This window comes from Heteronotia binoei, chromosome 6 (genome assembly GCF_032191835.1).
Source record: "Heteronotia binoei isolate CCM8104 ecotype False Entrance Well chromosome 6, APGP_CSIRO_Hbin_v1, whole genome shotgun sequence".
Classification (NCBI taxonomy): Eukaryota; Metazoa; Chordata; class Lepidosauria; order Squamata; family Gekkonidae; genus Heteronotia; species Heteronotia binoei.
The window spans coordinates 38277337-38297393 of record NC_083228.1 but is presented as its reverse complement, the minus strand read 5'-3'; the positions used below and the strand labels follow the sequence as shown (position 1 = coordinate 38297393).

The following is a 20057-nucleotide window of genomic DNA, read 5'->3' as shown; positions in this document are numbered from 1 at the left end:
AGGGACACATGTGAGTTTCTTTACCCACCTGGAAGAGGAGAGCATGGGCAGCAGCTTCTTGGAACTGCCAGTGCCTAGGACCAAGATCCATGTAAGACCACAAATACAGCTCAGCCTCCTTTTGGCATCCAGGAATTCATCTGGCATGGCTTGCACATTTCAAAGCTGAGCACCACAGACTTCAGGTCTAGAACTTTCTTTTTAAAAGCAGCGCAATGAACAGTGACTGTAAGGATGCTGAACTTTATACCACGATAAACTTTAAAATATGTAGAGGCTGCAGTAAGGGGGAAGGCAATGGAAAGCTGAAGTCAGAGGGGCAGATAAAGAAAAGGAGATAGCGTTGCGAGGAAGGGATGGTACCTCAGATAGGTAACAATGCCATTTCCTTCTGGGGAACCATTGTTGCCAATCTCCAGATGAGGGCTGGCTATCACTTGGAATTACAACTGCTCTTCAGATGGCAGAGATCAGCTTCCCTTGAAGTGGTGGTGGGGGGAGTGAATGCCTTCACTTGGGTGGGTAGGAAGACAGCAAAGGTGGGTGGGCACTCACCCAGAGCATCCTTCCAGAGCCCATTGTATTTTTCTTCATAATGGGCCTTACTCCTAGTACCACAATAAACTTTAAAATACGAACTGGGCACAATGGTAGCTGTGGGACATGGTGCTCTATGTAATATTGCCTCCACAAAAATACCATATATAATACTATATATAATTACTGAAAGCAAAAAGGTATATAGCAATACATTTAATCTCTTCCATTTTTAGTAAACTTCAGTACAACAAAGAAAATCTACAGAGGAATCTTGGGAACATGAAACAGAGGACACAAAGATTACTATATACATTTAGTTAAGAACAGTTTCTAATCCACTCGCTTTCATCTACTGAGGAAGAGCGATGTTCTGGAAGTCCACCACCAAAACTTAACATTAGACACATGATCCTGCAGTGTGTGTGTGTGGAGGGGAAATTATGTTTTCTTTGTTCGGAGCTGCCGCTTGATGATTTCGTGATGGCTTTCCTTGTCATCCATAACAATCTGTAAAGGAATTTTAAAAAGTTCTTTTACTTTAGACCGACAACTCAATTCAATGAAAAGATATTTATTTATTTTTTGCTACTTAGGGTTTCAGTGTGGCTTACAAAACACCTGAACCAAGTGGAGTAAGGTCTCAACGTGGGCAGGCTTTGAATATCTAGCATCCTAGGAAAAAATGTCCCCTTGCCCTATAACTCATAACTCCATCCAAGGTCACTTGCCCACACTGGCTTGCTAGCAGTGGCAGGACATAGAGTAAAAGCCTTCCTTCCACGTATCTGTATCCTGGAACAATTTGGGCTGGAAGGCAGTGCTGTTCTTGATGACAGCATCTTTCCAGACTTGAGGGCTGTTCAGATCTTTATAGGAATGGACTAGGTGGAACTAAACCCCCCACCATCACTACTGGTGACACTTCTTGCCATCCATCTCAGTGATGGTGGCAAGTTATATTTGCTGTGTAGTCATCCTAGAACTGGTGTTCTTTCCTTGCTGAAATAGAAGGGACCATCCATAATGGTCTTAAAGTCCCTAGGTTCATTCCGAGTTCATCCAAAAAAAAAAAAATGGCTTCTTCACTTGTAGGATCAAGCTAGACAAAATGAAGATCTCAATCCTTAAAGTAAACAAATCCCAAAACACACAAGTTACTGCCACTTGGGACTCCTACAGTTCTGATCAGACCCACACATGGAAGAGAAAGGAATTCTAACCCACTCCACACACATCTTTATTAACTGAAGCCTCCAGAACTGTTTATTAGCTCTTTGAAAGAGGGAGGAGAGTTATGGACCCATTTTTTTCTTCAAAGGACTACTGCATCCATACGCAAACATGTCCCAATTTCAAATAAAGTGGTTGTCCTTGAATGGGGGTTGGACTAGATGGCACTGGAAGTCACTTCCAACTTTATGATTCTGTGAATGGTCCTGACGGAATTTTTTTTAAAGATAAACAGAGGTCTCAGATCCATTTCATCAAGTTTAGAGCCTTAAGCATCCCGAGAAAGCAATACTCTTGAGTGGTTCTCATTGACCCACCCTGAAACCAATTAATGCTTCACACTGTGCTCACTTGAGCAGGCCAGTAGTCTTTGCTCATGATTAACTGCTTAGACTAGCCCGTGTTTCACCTTGACCACCGGTGAAAGCGTTACTGCACATCAAGATGGTCACATCTATCAGCTCAACACTCTGAAGACAAGAGCTAGCTGTCACAACATCTACTATACCCTCTCAGAAATTCTTTATTGGGAACACACAAGTGGGACAGTGAGGAAAGGAAAACCTTATTTCATAGTGCAGTTACTGTCCTTTCATTCCAACTTAACCCTACTAGACTTAGCCAGCTGGTTCAATTTATACAGCTTCATGTAACAAGAAATCTTAGAGAACACATGCAGTATAGGAAAAAGATAGCGATAACTTCTTTGTCTCCCATAATAGAACTTGCAGACACCCAAAACAGTTGATAGGCAGCAGATTTAGGAGGCAGTGGGTAGGGGGAAGGTGGTACTAGCTTGTGGAGTTCACTTGGACAGGATGGTATGGTGACCACTAATTTAGTTGGCTTCAAAAGGGGATCGGACAAATTCATGGAGGACAGTTCCATTAATGGCTATAACCCATAGGTCCATCAGTGGCTATTATCCACAAACATTCCATGTTCAGAGGCAGAAAGCCACTAAATGCCAGTGCTGGGGAATAACAAGAAGAAAGTTTGTCCTTTGGGGGGCATCTGGTTGGCCACTGTGAGAACCATGATGCTGGGCCAGAAGGACCATTGCCTGATCTAGTGGGGCTGCTCTTATGTAGAAATCAATTAACACAACAGAGAAGACAGTTTTAGAATCACTGTGCTATACACCACCTTAAGGATGCAAATATAAGACAGGACAGAAATTGTGCCTGCCTTGTCATTGAGGTCTATATGTTTAAAAGAGTTAAGCTTCACAGAGTCACTTACCACATGCCCAGAAAACTCCATCGGGGAAGAAATGTCAGTGTTATATAGCCTTCGCTTGGCTCTTTTTGGCTTGAGATCATTTTCTTTGACAGATCCCTCCTCCACAGACTTGGGAGATTTTATTGTTGCCATCAATTTCTTGGCTGAAAGATGCATTTTGAAAAAAACGTTTAACACTGTTATACAAACATACTAAAGTAGCATAAGCAGTTGGCACCATTTATACTGCATTCTTATCGAAACTCTGCTAAAAAGAAGCTGCTCAGAAAAATAGTTCTGTAGAAGTCTCTCCTCACCCCCTGCCTTGGCTCATGACCGTTTTTAAAGCAGTTCTTCACAAAACTGGGGAACATACAACAAAAATTTGCTTAAGCAAAGAACTCCCTGTCCTGTCCCCTATTGTGCTATGGCAAAGAGGGCCAATGGCTGCTGTTGCCGCAGGCCAGGGGGTGGGGCTGTCTCTCCAGTCCTTACTCTGCACTGAATATGCGCTGAAAGCATCTTCAACGAGGACGCCTGATTTTTTCCACCAGCTTCTATTGCTGCTCACCAACCATTGGATCACTCCTCAAAATATTCTGGCACATAGAAGGCTTGGTGGAGAAGTGAGGCAGTCGTACCTGCTCTGCTGCTTTCAGAAAGCTAAAAATGACACAAGATCTTCTGCGGTTTCTTGCCTTCACCACCAGAAATGGGAGGGGGGAGAGAATCCCTCCCACTCCACTAAGCCCTAGCACTTGCAAGAGGCAGCTGAGCAAGGCCTTGGATATAGAGAAGCACCAGGAGAGAACCCCTTACCTTCCCCAAACCACTGTGGCAACCGAAGCCCAAAAAGGACTGGGTGTTGCTGGTAAGTGCCAAGGCACTTGTCCCTTCCAAGAAGTTTTGCAGATGCTTGTTCCTTTCATTATCCACTTCATTATCGCTAGCCAACAAGTATTTGAGGGAATGGAAGATCGATCACAGTCTTATTTAAAACTACAATTTCTCATTGTTCAAGCAGAACTACAGAAACATTCTAATAATTAATTGGGTATTTAAAGTGTTGACTTTTCAGTTTTAATGTTTACCTTTCGAGTGAATGATTGTAGGAGAGCTCTGCAATAACGAGCCAAATTTGTGCAAGGATCCACCTTTGTTTCCTGGTGATGTTACACTTTCAACAAAATGCTTATGTTTACTTCTCAGGGAATAATTTTTCTTAAGAGACAGATCAGGAACAGTCTGAAAGGAAATGCAAAAGTCACATTAAATATTTGGTTTATAAGCATCTCTCAGCTACAAGTTGCCTCATTTTTTAAAAATCAATATCGCTATGTAATTTTAAGAAGATGCATGGGATTTTTAGTAGGGCTTGACTCAAGATTTGACTTGACTAGAATATGTAATGTAACTGGAAAGACTTTTTGGTGACAGCTATGTTTCTCCTCACAAATGTTAAATCAGATTTTACTAGAACATGTAATGTAACTGGAAAGACTTTTTGGCGACAGTTAGGTTTCTCCACACAAATGTTAAAATCACAGAATCATAAAATTACAGGGTTAGATGGGGCCATACAGGCCAGGGTAGTTGTTGGGGAGGGTGGTCATCTCACGTACAAGAGGCCCAATGATGCTAAAATGATCATGTCAACCCAAGAGTTAATCTGCTTCTGCAGCTAAAAAAAAGTGTCCCTCCATTAGACAAACGTAGTGTCAAGGACAGAAAAATACACACCACACACATGCATGCGACTGAAATGATTCAATTCTGCAGCAGTTTAAACCAGGGGCAGCCAAACTTGCTTGATGTAAGAGCCGCATAGAATAGACGTCAGATGTTTGAGAGTCACAAGGTAGGAACATTAGATGTTTGAGAGCAGGCAGGAAGGAAGGCAAATAGATGGTGGGGAGACAGGTGGAAAGAAAGCAACTTTAACTTTAAATGCATTCTCCAAGCTGCAGACTGACTTGATGAAGTGATTTAGAGAGAGAGAGAGATGCCTTTTCCAAGTCAGGCAATGGGACAGTGGGGGCTTCAAGAACCACACAATATGTGTGAAAGAACCACATGTGGCTCCCAAGATACAGTTTGGCCACCTCTGGTTTGAACTAATCACTACCGCTTGCAATTGCTTTAAATCCCACCACCACTGCTTCCCGTCATACGTTTAGTTCCAGAAGCTAAGCACAAATTCTCAGAGAGGTTTGTAATTATCTCATTTCAGAGCAGCAGGGCGTTATTTGATAAGCAGCACTCTAGACACTGGGATAGCCAATAACTCTCCCTCTTCTCTTTTTGGCTGGGAAGATAAAAAGAAAAGAGGCTGGCTCTGGAGTAGACCATTATGTCCACCTTCTCTAGACTTGGAGAAATCCAGATCTCAAGAGAAAGGGTGGAACCTCTCAATCCAACCCAGAGGCTTCCTTATACTCTTGCTTGCTTGACTTTTTTTTACTGATGCCAAAAGGAGAACTCAGTACTTCTGCTCGGTGATTGTCTAAGCCAGGAATCAATCCCCAGGCTGTGGCCTGGTACTGGGCAGCGGCCTGTTAGCAATTGGGTCACGCAGTCCCACCCCCCCCCCCCCCACAGCACCGCGCAGCCTCGTTGCCCCCCCCCGTGCCTCCTCCCCCCTCCATTTTTACAAGTTTAAGGCCACGGAAGGGGTGGTGAAGTGCCTCCCCGCCTCTTTAAAAGCTGACCTCCCCCCCGCCAATCAGCTGATCAGCGGGGGAAATCACAAGCGGCGGCATCCTTCCCTCCCCCCCACTTCTTTACTGAGAGTGGGAAGGAAGTGAGGAGGAGGGAAGGGCGGTGCTGCTTTTTCAGTGGGTTGCTCGCGGCTGCCATGGTTTTTCCCATCGATCAGCTGATTGGCGGGGAGGGGGTTGGCCTTTAAAGAGGCAAGGAGGCGCTTCACCACCCCTTCCCTGGCCTTAAACTTGTAGAAACAGAGGGAGAAGTCGCCGCCACGGGGGGGGGGGAGGCACCGCAGGGAGGAGGCTGAATTCAGTGCCCCCACCGTGCTGGCCCTGGGGCCACAGTGGATGAACCAGCCTTAGGGCTGGGCCCTGGGACCAAAAAGGTTGGGAACCACTGGTCTAAGCGAGCATGGAAACGTTGCTCCAGAGACATCACAGCACTCTCTCTTTCTCTCTCAAATATACACATATGTATGCAAGTTATTGTAACACACTCTGCAGTTCTGTGCATACGAACCCTTTTCTTTTGTCTGCTTGATGAACCATTTGCTGGAGACACAGCATTCTTCACATCCTCCTTAAAAACAGAAGAGCATGCTCAGCTTCCAACAAGGTTTTTACAGGCTGGTATGTTAGTTGTCAGTTTTTGTTTACAGTTAACTGAACCAATGGCAATGTCCAGACATTCAAGCGCTATTAGACAAGCCAACTTAAACTGTAGGCACATAAGAAATGTCCCTCCCTTGTGACATGGAAACTGGAAAATGGCTGTTAATTTTGCCACTGCTGTTTTTATTTCTTTACTATTCCATTTGTGAAGCCCATTTGCCCAAGAGACGCACTGTTAAGCTGGTAGCAGTCTAGCACTAAGCAGCTGATCAGGACATTCAGAAGTTCTGGATCGGGGCGGCTCAGCGGTGCTGTTATCATTAGATCTGTCAGCCGCATTTGATATGGTTGACCATCAGCTACTGACTAGCTGCCTTGCCGACGTGGGGATTCAGGGGTCTGCTTTACAGTGGTTGGCCTCTTTTCTTCAAGATCGGGGACAAAGGGTGGTGATAGGGGAGGAATCATCCCGAAGGCACCCACTTATATGTGGTGTGCCACAGGGTGTGGTTCTGTCCTCGATGTTACTTAACATCTATATGCTACGTGGGGCTACCCTTGGAGCTGACTCGGAAACTAGTTAGTGCAGAATGCTGCGGTGTGGCCGAGGACCTGCCTACCTTAGGGACCGCCTCTCCCCATATGTTCCTCAGAGAGCACTGAGATCTAGTTCTCAAAATCTTTTAAAAGTCCCTGGACCAAGGGAGGTTAGATTGAAAACAACGAGGGAGCAAGCCTTCTCAACAATGGCTCCCCAATGGTGGAATCAACTACCAGAAGAGGTGCGAGCCCTGCAAGACCTAAACCAGTTTCGCAGGGCTTGCAAAACTGCCCTCTTTCAGCTCGCGTTAAGATGAAACCCGGTAAATGACATCTAGCCATCCCATACATAGTCTGAACTGTAGAACCGAAATCTATTCTTATAATGGTTTAACTGTCTATCTAATTTTAACTTACCGTAATTTATGAATGTAATTTTATCTATTTTAATTGTTTAATTGTCTATAGTAATGATTGTATTTTATCGTAACCATGGTGCCTACCATGTCGTGTTAACCGCCCTGAGCCTTCCTTTGGCGGGGGAGGGCGGGATATAAGCATTTATTATTGTTATTATTATTATTAATGGGACTCCCCCGGTGGGAGCACATTCAGCCAGTGCTGAAAGAGCTGCACTGGCTACCTATTGTGTTCCGAGTCCGTTTCAAGGTGTTGGTACTGACCTTTAAAGCCTTCTATGGTCAGAGGCCCGTCTATCTGCGGGACCACCTTTCCCCACATGTTCTCCGGAGAGCACTGCGTTCAGGGACAAAAAAATCTATTGTCCATCCCTGGACCAAAGGAGGCTAGATTGCACCTGACACGAGCTAGGGCCTTCTTGGTGGCAGCATCAGAATTGTGGAATGCTCTCCCGGAGGCCATAAGGGCCCTGCGGGATCTCTCTACTTTTCGCAGGTCCTGTAAGACCAAACTGTTTCAACAGGCCTTTGAGATCTAACCAGGAGAGAGCTGCCACCCTACATCATTATAGAGCACTATATGATCACCGCTTATATTATATTGTAGAGATACAGCACCATGTAATGAAATGTTTTAAATAATTTTAAATTGTAATTTTTATTGGTTTTAATCTGTAAAAATGAATGTTGTTAGCTGCCCTGAGTCTGCTTGCGGAGAGAAAATGTAAAGTAATCAATAATAAAATTTATTATTATATTTTTTACAATGAAGTGAACTGATAGAACTGCTCTGTTCTGCTCTGCTCTATCAGATTAACCGGGAAGGGGAAGCATAATATATATTGACTTCACAGAGAGTGGCTACCAGGGCTTTTTTTGTAGCAGGAACTCCTTTGCATATTAGGCTTCACCCCCCTGACATAGCCAATCCTCCTGGAGCTTACAGTAGGCCCTGTATGAAGAGCCCTGTAAACTCTTGGAGGATTGGCTATATTAGGGAGGTGTAGCCTAACATCCAAAGAAGTTCCTCCTACAAAAAAACCCTGGTGGCTACCATTCATGCTTGAGGGAATGAACATGGGAGAGTAGAGGACAGACTTCGATCTACTACTGCCATTTTCCAGTAAAGCATATCAAGGCTTCTGAGCTGGATTAACACTAATCTTGTTAACTCATGTCTACTCAGGATTAGTCAGAACAGAGTAGTTATGTCTTAACCATTAAGAGGTTATATCTATGCTTTTGCTTTATGTTATTTGACCCAAGTTGGTAAGACTATAGGGATTTTTGTTTAACTACACACGATTGAAGATGTTTCACCCCTACCCAATATGAACAGTTGCCAAATGCAAACATGAGGTTTTGAAATTGGTCACACTTAATGAATTTTAATAAGCCTGATACTGGTTTAAAAATGTGTTCATTTGGGGGTGAATAATGTCCCAGTTTACCTCATTCAAACTGCATATAACCTGTTCTTTAAGTATGAACTAATATAGTCTAGAGTTTTTAAGAGACTGCCAATGCATCCGCAACAAAACAAAAGGCATGGGTAGTGAGAGAAACAAGAAATTTTTAACCCCGTCACTGTCACTTTGCAAATCTAATTGCCTGCCATGGCTTTCAAATCCTGGCTTTGGAAGCACCTTCCCCAAAGACTTCTACAGTCCCAATTTCAGCACTCTGTTCTTTAAAATTGCAAAACAGACAGCTGCAGGAAATCTAGCTTCCCTCGGTGGAATTCACTGTCAGGTAAATATGACTCACGCTGAAACTTGGATTAATTTACAGTTGCTTTAGATGACATCGCAGACTAATGACTGGTTAATTTTAATTGTTGTGCAAGCAGTTTCAGTTTCTTGGAATACTGAGCTTGCAATGAAACAGCAGCTGAGATGAAAATACAGGTAAAGAGAAAGGCAAATGAAGGAGCATCTGTACGTATTATTTTCACTGAGATTCAGCTTTTCTAATGATATTACCTAAATCTACTACTAAATTAAATATGGATACTGTTAAAGTACACTATGTTATCTACACTTCTACAGTAGCAAGAACAGTATAATGCACAAAGAATCAGTACCTGACCAACACCATCAGAAGTGCCCTTATTTCTAAATTTGCATTTCCGGAGACTTGACAATATAGTGCTCTTGAAGGAAACAGTTGAAGACAGAGGTTATGGTCTCAACAAACCCGCCTCCTCCAAGGATTAATGTACAATAGTGAATTCCAGTTCAAATGCCAGGTGTCAGCAGCAGCTCTTTGTTATTCTTAAATAACGCATACAATGATACTAAAGCGCACACGTTAACCATACTGGGCAATGCTCCTATTCAAAAGGACAAAATATGCTTCCGAAGCTCATGATTTCAAACAGCAGCCTCTCAAAAGGTTGCAAAATCAGGCGGCAGGTCAAATCATAGCTCAGAAGCTGTCATTTCCTGGAAGAAATTGCTCTCCATGATTTCTGCTGCAATCCCAGTCAGGTATAAATCTGCTCAAGGTCTGCATTGTCAGCCACCAACTACCTCGTTCAGATGCAAACGAAATGACACATTTAATTTTTTCTTTATACATACTATAAATTTAAAAGATGGGAAAACAACATGTCCCTCCCCCCCACTTCCAGGTCAGATCCAATAACCATTGTACAGATGTTATGTTAATATAGGTTCTAGGCAAGACATGCTTTGCAGCATCCCGGGTGTCTGACTAATAAACAGAGCGAGAGAGATCAAAGACAGCGCAGCATGACAGAATAATTGGGGATACCCCTTGATGACTTCTCTCTTGGTGGTTTTCTCTTCTCTGTTTACAGTGGTGTGCAAACAAGGTAACAGCAGCTTGTCTATATTCTTCTCTTTCAGATTTTAATACCTCCTCCATTGTGCTGCTCTTTCTTTTCCTTGCCTTGGGCACTTTTACAGTCACTGCAGAAGGACTGCCTTGATGTTTCACTTCCATCTTATTGGGTTGCAGAGGCGTAAAATGAATTTCCATTTCAGGCTTTGGAAAGCGGCTAGTTTTGTCACTCTCTGAAGACACTTCACAAGAATCTAGGATGATTTCCGACTGGTCCTGTGGTTAGAATAAAGACAGACAAATTGGGGGCTTACACAAAATCACAGGGGAAGAGATAAGAAATTTTAAAGTTTCTGCCCTACCCTCCTTGGCATTATAAGCTGTCAATCGAAGTTCCCTCAACATTTCACTGCCCTCAACATTCCGTGTCCCTTAGAGCATGAGAACAATTCTCATCAAGTTGTTTGTGAATGGCTTTTCTTCTGCATACCTGGTAAACCCATCAATTATGCAGAAAATACTTCAGTCCGGGTCTCAAAACCTGTTGACAGTTCCCGGTGTCAGAGAAGTAAGGCTTAAATCAACTAGAGCTAGGGCCTTTTCTGTTGCTGCACCTAGCTGGTGAAATGAGTTGCCGGAGGAGGTTAGGGCCCCGCAGGGCCTGTAAAATAGCATTCTTCCACCATGCTTTCTCATAATAGTAACACCTATAGCAACGGATTAGGTCCATAAACCTAAACATTTCTCTGGATTTCTCTTACCACGCTATGGCGACTCTGGGTCCTCTTTGGGACATCTAATACTGACCAACTAGCCATTTGCTATAATTGAAATTCTAACTGTTCGTATGAATTATTGCTCTAGCACCTATTGATATTGATGTTTTAATAATTGTTTTTATGTCTTATTGCTGTTTTATCTTGTTTGGTCATTGTTTGACCCTCACCTGTGAGCCGCCCTGAGCCTCCCTTTGGTGGGGAGGGCAGGATATAAATAAATAAAAATCCCTACCACATCTATGAGTGGCCCCATTTTGCTGCTCTATTAAATAGGCACCTAGCTATGAAGTTTGCCATTAAGGGAATGATGCAGAGAGAGATTAAGAGCAAAACTGCAGAAGGTAAGACAAAAAAAGTTTTCCCATCAAAATTTCAGGTGAAGTATCTTGCTATTGTAAAAAAAAAAAAGAAAGATTTGTTTTGGGAACTGATAGGCTAAGAATAAGACAGTTATTTTCAAGTTTTCTTTTCCCCAAAAGGGAATCAAATTTATTGTAATTATTGTTGCTGGAATAAGATGCCTACAGGAGATGGTGGCTTCTGGTCAAAATTATTTACAAAGTTTAAAGGTTGAACAGGACACAAATAAACACAGAGAAGCGTTTTGCTATTGAAATATCAGCTAGCTTCAAACAGAACAGCTTTTTAGTACAGCAAAATCCAACATGTTTCCCCAAAAGTTCCCCTGGCAGCTTCCCAATTCAACCAGAGAAGAAGCTTCTGCTTCATCCTTCTTAGTAGCAGAGATAAAGCAATCTTAAAACTGCTGCCATTCACCCAAGAGCTAAAGCTATTTATGCAGGGGAAACATGCTTTTATTCCACTTCCAAATTTTATAGGCAGTTCCCTTTCAGCATGGAAGCCTACCTGAATATCTTCTACTGAAGATGCCCTACTAGAATGTTGCAGCTGTGGATCTGTGTCCCCAACACGATTGCAGTTTACTGACTCAATTTGCTTTTCTTTAAGCTGCAAAAGAAACAGAATGATATTCAATATAGTTCAAACCTATTCTGATGCAATATGGCACTCAGTGGTGTAGAATCACAAGTGCTCTAATTTTCATTCCATCCTTCAGGAAGGAGAGGACTGTGAGAACACACAATGGGGCCTTCTCTACCCACAGTTTTTTTGGCCCCTACTCTGATGGTTTTTCAGTGCCCAGTGGTGGCTTATCAAACAGCATTATTAACTAGGTAGAAGGTGTCATTTATTTCATGATTACTTTGACTTGCAGATTTAGCATGATCTGCCCAAGTTGTATTGCTTGGCTGACGCTGGTTTGTTTTATAGGTCTTTTTGGTAAGCACTCAGAATAGGTTTCAGGCAGGAAATGTGGCTGATAAATGCTTAAAATTAGATGTGGTCAACTGCTCCTAATTAATGTTAGTAGCTCAAGGTATTTCAAGCACAAGCAATTTTACCCAGGAATGCTCAGGACAGAAGACTCAGGATAGTATTTTAGAAGGCTTTGCTTTTCATTCAAAGAAACCTGAGGAAACCTCCCGTGTCAGAAGAGGACCTGTGGTGTTCTTAAATACAGCAGTGACTACAAACAACAGAGTTGCTAACACTGCCTTCTGGGAGAGGTAGTATAGTAGGACAGGAAACAGGAACTCAAAAGGAAGAGTTTTGGCTTGAGTTACTGAGTACTTCCGCAGATGTTATGTTATCTACAGTAAATCTAATTTAAAACCTAAATTGACTGATTCATACAAGTGTATCTTTGTAATATTCTGTATGATTATTCAAGAGATAGTTGAAATGTGTTTGATGCAATTGCTTATTGGCCCTGATTAGGCCTCAGGCTATGTTCTGACAAGGGTCCACTCATTTCAAGTATTATTGTTAAAATCCTGAAGGTTACCTTACAACCATGGAAATCTTCCACTTGATGTTTGGCTTCTCCTGGCATGGGCAGTATTGTGGTTTTAGAGTTTATATAACTATGATTTAATTCCTGAATAATGTTGTCTCTCTCAGCCAATTGCCTTCTAAGTTCTTTTAGGGCAGTTTCTTGCTCCTTAACATGTACACACACAAAAAAAATTAACAGTTTTAGCTATGAAAGTTTGAATGGATTAGTAAAACACAAACATTGAGTATATCAATAAGTATCTATTGGATTTGTACAAACAAGAAAAACAATTCAACATGGAAGTTATAGCTAAAGAAATCTAGACCCTGAAGGCACATGTCAAAAGAAATGGACATAACTGCTCCATTTGGTTAGGGGGTCTGTCAAGAGCAACTAAGAACCACAAGCAGGCATGCCCTGTAACAAGCCCTCCTCATGAATGATCAGATACACAAACTATACCAAGTTCTTACTGGAACTTTTGTCACAACTGTGGCAATCTTGTTAAAAACCCAGGGAATGTAGAAAGTGAGAATTTTTAGCAATCTAGTCCAGGTTTGACCATCTAGTGTTTGAAGGTTACAGCCAATTTATCTGGGAAAATTTAGTTCAAGAACTGTCATAGACTTTATTTATTTAATACATTTTTGTGTTCTGTTTCCACCTAAATAGGATCCCCCAAGGTAGCCAACAGTAAAACATTTCAACACTTAAAGTATATATACAACAAGAAATAGCATCATTTATTTTGCAACTAAAAAGCAGCCTGTTCCCTAAAACTACAATAGGCAGAATATGTAGTTATTTATTGGCATTTCTATCCCACCCTCCCGCAGAAGTGGGCTCAGGGCAGGTTTCAGTACATTACTTATGTGTGGGGCTAAATCAATAGCAAAAAAGGCAATGGAAGGGGAATAAAAATATGTACACAAACCTGTGTGGGAGCTTTCAGTGCTTCCTTTTTCAGCTCTTCTATTTTGGCATCTTTTTGTGCATTGCTAGAAATCAAGGAGCTAAGCTGAACTTCCAAAGCTGCCACCAGCTCATCTCTCTCAGCACGCCATTTTTGAAGGTCATTCTCTTTTTCTGCCACAAGGTTTTCCTGAAATGGGGAAAAGAGGGTTTTGCAGGATTTCTTATTGTAGAAGTTTAAAACAACAACAACAAATCAAACATGTCTATCCTACAATAGCGTGGTGTCACACTATGGAGGATTAGTACTACTAGCACCTTGAACTTGAATAAAGCTAAAGGCCTAGGAGGTGAGGAGGGTTGGAGAAACGGTCTCTCCCACAAGAACTTTGTTTCAGTTTGTCCCACATAAAATCTGGAGAATTTGGGGAAACTACTAAGGGGGGAAAAACCTATGAAATACTCTTTTGAATGTGAAATGCTTTGTAGTGAGTAGCAAGGATGAAGGGAAAACATCTGAGGCCTTCTCAAATTTCCCAGTTTTTTTCAAAAAGCAAAACTGGGAAATTTGCAGGGCCATTTTAAAAAGCCAAAGAATTTTTTCCCTTTTGAAATAAAATGTATTTTAAGGCAAGGTTTTAGTCATTTCACGCTATGAAAAACTGGCAGGAAGGAACTGGAATTTCACACATGCCGGCAAGGATTTTGCAGGGCGAGACTGTTAAATTTAAAATGTGTTCTGGTACTAGGCAAATCTGACCATTTACTGCTCACCGCTTCTGCTAGCTGCTTTGTGTGCTGTTCTCGGTCTCCGGCAAATCTCTTCATCTCTCTGTTACGATGAGTCTCCGCTTCTTTGGCCTGAGTTATGAGGATCATTTTTTCTGCCAACCACTTTTTGCGATCTGTTTGATGTTTTTCTTCACACTCCTGTTTTTTTAAAAAAGTTAATCAGAACTGAACCCACTCTTCTTGGGGAACTTGGAAGGCTCTCGAAAGGTTAGGTTTTAGCTGTCATACAGGCTTTGGGAAGAACACATTATTCTTTTCTGTGAAACCGCATCAGTCTATCAAAAGCATTAAACACTCCCAAGACATTTCTAAAGATGACAGATTGCTTTATGTGTCATTCAACTATAGACCATTTTATCTGTCATTCAGGACAATACCATTTTGAACCCATCCCTGTCACAAAAGACAAAACTAACTGCAACTTCATTGAGCATACCCAAGCTCCTCAAGGCTTCACTGTTCCATCAAAGCTAAGAATTAATCACAATCCACCAGTGGCTGGATTATTTTGCCAGCCCAGTTGGAGGGGACAGATGCATGACTATGCCACACCTCTCAAATCGGCAGAGATGTGTGTTTTTGCCTGGCAAAGATTAAGCAGACTCAACCAATCCAATGAAGGAATTTTCCAAAAGACACACAGCATGACACAGCCAAGCCCAGAGAGAGGAATTATAATCTTTCAGGATCAGAGCAGCAAGGGTACACAGTTACTCCACTAGTATACAGATGCATGTGCAGCTGCTTCAAGAAAGGCAAACACAAACCAGTGATAGGTGAGGAATGAACATGACTGGCCTAACAAAGTAGTTAAACATAACGTAGGACTCCATTTATATTTTATGTTGCTTCTCAGCCCATTTCTGTTCCTGATATTTCTGTTATTCTCTGTTATCCTTAAAGAAGTTTCTCTTTGTTTACAGTAACAGGATACCAGATACTGTGCAATTGGTGGCAACTTCAGAAACAGCCAGCCTTGGGTACCACCCTCATAAACACAGTGATTGTTTCCATTACCTCTTCTTACAGAACTATGAAGCCTCTGGGCCAATATATAACCTAAGAAAAGGTGAGTAGCTGGAAAGCTGGCCCTAACAGCTCTACAGCAACAGGAAAAATACAAATTTCAAGACATGTGCAATTATAGCCAAAGGCAGAAGTTTCACATGCTTCTCAATTATTTATCATATGGTACACTACTCCTCTAGGATATGGCATGAACAGCCCAAGTTACTATGATGGGTCCAAGTCAGACATGCCCATGGAAAAGGGTAACATGCATTCAACATGAATAATGCTGCTTCAGCCAACTAGCCTTAGCACTAATTTTGGCTCCATCACTAAAGAAAAGAGACACCAGTAAACTGGAACTTCTACCAATTCATGCACATTTTTAAAAGCAGCCAATTGCTACCAAAAGGGCATAGCAGGTCACATAAAAGCAAGAACCCTCCAACAAGCTTGAGAAGAAGCTGCATCCAGTCCTTAAAAATAAGTTGGCTTCTTGCTGCACGTTACCTTCAGTTTCTCTTGCAATCTCTCCAGTTCTTCACTAGGCAACTTGGCAGTGTCTTTGCATTCTGCATTAGCACGTTGTTGCCCAGAAGCACTGCTCCGCTCCTCTAGCTCGTGGTACCTCTTTTTCCATCCTTGCAGCTCTACCAGGGTGAAAATGTGTTTTAAGTGGTTGGAGAAACTGCATGAATTTAATTATTTTAAAAACTGCAGGCGCTCATGGAGTTTGCTGCTGGTCTGTGACTGATATGCAGAAAATGGTCCAGAAATGTGGACCGAAAACAAATGTGAAAGATTTCAAACAGCTTTTTAAAGATACTTCTTCGATCAAACAAGTTAATAAGCCTATTTATTATTATTTTTTTAAAGGGAATTAATTTGTTTCTCTTATATAACTTACCAGCTGCTAACCTTTCGGAGTCTGCTATCTTGTCCTCAAGTACTTGATCTTGCTCCGACTGAGTCTGTTCCTGCTCCTCTAAAGTCAGTTTCATATCTTCGATGATCTTGTCCTTGGAAGAGAGATCTAAAGATTTAAGAACACAGCTTTTCAATAGTATCTTCTCTCATACTGCTTCCCTAAGGAGTAAAAGGTTGTTCTGCTCAGTCAAGCCAAGGCTCTTCTTTTGCACACAAAGAACCACCACTCAAATATTTGCTTTTAAGTTACTCTTTCAAGGGCACATCGTCTGCCTCATTTCAGGCTACAGGTGGATTAGGGTAGAGCAGAAGCACCCAGTCTGAACACTCCATAGTCAGAATGGCAGCATCCTGCTCGGATCACCCCCATTTCCATTTATGCCTTCTTTTAAAAGCCAAAACATAATATCCTTAGAGGTAAGTCTGGCTTCTTGTTGCACACAATTGCAGGCAAAGCGCTGGATCAGGGTTGAGGTGCTGGGGAAGGGGAAGGGGAACATTTGCTCCCCACCATCACCACACACATTTTTCCGATTGAAAATGTCCCCCAAATTGGTTTTACTCCAGTAGGAGAAAACAGGTAGACAATGCAGGCAATTTTTATTGTTGCTACCATGATTAAAAAAGCAAGGGGGGGTCCAATTGGAAAATATAACTGAATTTGTGGGAGGGGAGCTAACGACCTCTCTAGACTGCAAGTCAGATGCTAATATTGGTGGACAAGCAGTGACACTTGGAGGAGGAATTTGTCTTTTGTTAAAGTTTTCATAGTGTAACTAGCAGAGGGCTAGGTGGCAGTTTTTATTCTTATATAAAAGTTAACAAAACGAACAGTCCTGTCTTCAAATCTGCTGCCTCCAGCAGGCTCTGCAAATCAACGCATAAAAACAGGGAATGAAATCAACGCATCCGAATCAATGCATAAAATGGCAAATGAAATTTTGACGACACAATCTTAGCAAACCTTTAGCAGCTGCTGCAGCCCTAGGAATGTACATGAGAATCCTAACTGGGGCTGCTAAAAACTGACGCTCCTTTTTATTTTCCAGCTAATGACAATGAAGACCGAGTCTAAAATTTCTTACTACCGCAGAAAAATTGCCTAAACAGTCCCTCTCCCTTTTCCCTGCCAGCACTATGCCTACTAGCCTTGGAATGAGTCCCAGTTATCCCAATGGGACCTGCTTCCAAGTCAACCTGCTCAGGACTGTGCTGCAGGTCATGCAGGATTTTTTTTAAGCCCTTCTTTATTAGGAAAGTCCAGAGCTCCCCCTCCCCCATTCACCTTCAAATTGCTCACTGGAGTGAGCATTTCCTCCTCCTCCACCCCAGTCTTGCTGTCTGCCATTTAAGAGGAATGATGCATACAGGCAGGGCTCTTTTTCTACCAGGAGCTCCTCTGCATATTAGACCACGCCCCCCCTTATGTAGCCAATCCTCCTGGAGCTTACAGTAGGCCCTGTACTAACAGCCCTCTAAGCTCTTGGAGGATTGACTACATCAGGGGGCGTGGCCTAATATGCAGAGGAGCTCCTGGTAGAAAAAGAGTCCTGCATACAGGCATCAGTCCTCATCCAGTATGAAAGCCCTCTCTCTGCTTGTAAGGGCTCCTGAGGACCTCTGGATCATTCTGCGGTCAAACAAGTGTGCCTTGAAATAGGCAAACCCGCTCAGAGTTTGCTTAGCAACAGGTTTTTTCCACTAAAACAATTATCAAACTTTAACTTGTGTGATATCGCACATCAGTAATACCAACACAACAAGCACCTCACATTAACTATGCTTTCACAAGGCATGGAGGGAGGAAAATAACCCTTTGCCATCAACATACCTTCACATGCCTTCTGGTATTGTTGTAAAACATTCTCCAGTTTCTTGTTAAGTTCTTCCTAATATAGAAAGGGGGTGGGAAAGAGGAGATCCAAAGATAAAGCTTCATTATACAGTGAACATGTAAGCAACAAGCCTGGTGCTTTATGACAGATCCCTGGAGCTCCAGCCAAATGTATTTACTTTGGGTAGGGTGTTTGTAGGTATGTCCTTTCAGAGGGAGAATATTAAGGAAAAGCTTAAACAATCCCCTCTCCCCCCTCACCATTTTGGACTATGGCATAACACTGACTTGATCTGCACCTACAGTAGTGAGATGTGGCCACTGCTGGTAGAGGAGGAACAGAGTGTACTCAGGAACGCCCTCTTTAATTCCATCCCTCCTTCAAGTAGCTTCCTTGGCTCTTGCACTCTCCTTTCCTGCTCTAGGTCTCTGGGTGACCTCTGTGGTGGTGGAGAAGAGCTCGCAAGCCTGCCTATTTCCCCCTCCTTCCTTGCTTCACATACGGCAGAAACAGTCACCTACCTATGGGTCAATGCTCAGAGGGCTGACTGAGGCCCCAATGCTAAGCACACTTACTTGAAAGTAAGTCTGCATTAAGTTCCTCTTTGACATCCGGGAGCTACACAATATGTGTGAAAGAGCTGCATTTGGCTCCTGAGTTTGGCTACCCTTGTCCAACACCATATACCTGCACACTATACTAGCTCTCTAGATTTTGTGACTGCCTTAAGAGCTACCTGTATAACAAGGAGCCGCAATACAAATATTTTATGATACCTTCTTAAATTGCTGGATTGTTCGCTGTTTGATTTCTAACTCCTCGACCAGCTGCTTTTTAGATTTTTCAAGTTCACTCGCTCTGTTCCGCAATAATTTCTCTTCAGTACGCATGGTGCACACCTATAAAAAGAGAGGCATGTAATGCACGCCCAGTGAGGACTAAGTGGAAATCGTATAACTGCTTTATTATATTTTCCCAAAAAACACATTTGAAAACAGACTTTCAGGCCTATGCTGAAAGCAAATCACACAGTTCCAATTTAGCTAGCGTGCACTGCAGTTTGATGTGCGGTGGAAGGGAACAAAGTGTATCCAAGTACATCAGGACATTCACGTTTACAGGCTCCAGCACACCTGGATGGCTGTTTCCAGTTTTTTTCAGAGGCAAGACTAATGGACTACTAGACACTAAGTCATAAAAATTCAAGGAGACAGAACTGCTAGATGAACTGGATAAAGACCGTCGCGCATTAAGTTGTAGGCAATGAAAAGTTTCTGCTAACAGAAAGGAGAAGGCAATTTTTACCAATTTCCCCCTCCTGTTGCTAACCTCCAGCTCCCTGCTCATGCCATCCCCGCTGAGCCCCTGTCCTCCAGCAGTAGCACTGGGGGGGGGGAGATATTTTAGCTTGTGACAGGAAGCAAGGAAGCCAGGAAGCCCTGCACTGATGATGGAAACTTTAGTTCACATGACTACTCCATATGCCACCTCCAGTGGGAGCTACCCCAAAATGCTAAGAAAGGAAACAAGGTGTGGAGTAAGGGTGAAAGAACAGAAGACATGAAGAGAGACCGAAGGACTGCTGCTTCCAAACATGCAACTTTACAAACCTCTCTTTGCACTTGCTCGATCTGTTTTTTTGCATCAGCCAACTTCTCTTTCAGGTCTGCATATTCTTCTTCTTTCTGACGGATTTCCACTTGCAGCTGGGAGGAAAGAGCAGTGCTTTCAAGAAGATCTTCCTTCAACCTGGACAAGGGAAAATATAAGTTAAAGCAATAGGTGACAAAGGCACAGGGGCCCAATTTTGACTGATCAAGTCTCTTTGGACACACTGCATGCTCCTCAGTAGGGATGTGATGCGGCAAAAGACA

The 20057-nt window shown here is 42.6% G+C and overlaps 1 protein-coding gene across 1 annotated transcript in view; it reads right to left on the bottom strand.

Annotated features, from left to right (window-relative positions):
• Positions 1 to 738: 738 nt before the first annotated feature.
• KIF20B (kinesin family member 20B) overlaps positions 739 to 20057 on the bottom strand; it is a 56762-nt gene continuing 37443 nt past the window's right edge. The window contains exons 22-35 of the mRNA XM_060241303.1: positions 19794 to 19932; positions 18960 to 19082; positions 18180 to 18237; positions 16329 to 16454; positions 15932 to 16071; positions 14396 to 14551; positions 13644 to 13811; positions 12719 to 12874; positions 11719 to 11820; positions 10148 to 10348; positions 6217 to 6276; positions 4083 to 4236; positions 3013 to 3155; positions 739 to 1047 (exon numbers count right to left, since the gene is read on the bottom strand). Of these exons, the coding sequence (XP_060097286.1) occupies positions 979 to 1047; positions 3013 to 3155; positions 4083 to 4236; positions 6217 to 6276; positions 10148 to 10348; positions 11719 to 11820; positions 12719 to 12874; positions 13644 to 13811; positions 14396 to 14551; positions 15932 to 16071; positions 16329 to 16454; positions 18180 to 18237; positions 18960 to 19082; positions 19794 to 19932 (1795 nt within the window). The 3' untranslated portion in view covers positions 739 to 978. The remainder of the gene's footprint in view (positions 1048 to 3012; positions 3156 to 4082; positions 4237 to 6216; positions 6277 to 10147; positions 10349 to 11718; positions 11821 to 12718; positions 12875 to 13643; positions 13812 to 14395; positions 14552 to 15931; positions 16072 to 16328; positions 16455 to 18179; positions 18238 to 18959; positions 19083 to 19793; positions 19933 to 20057) is intronic.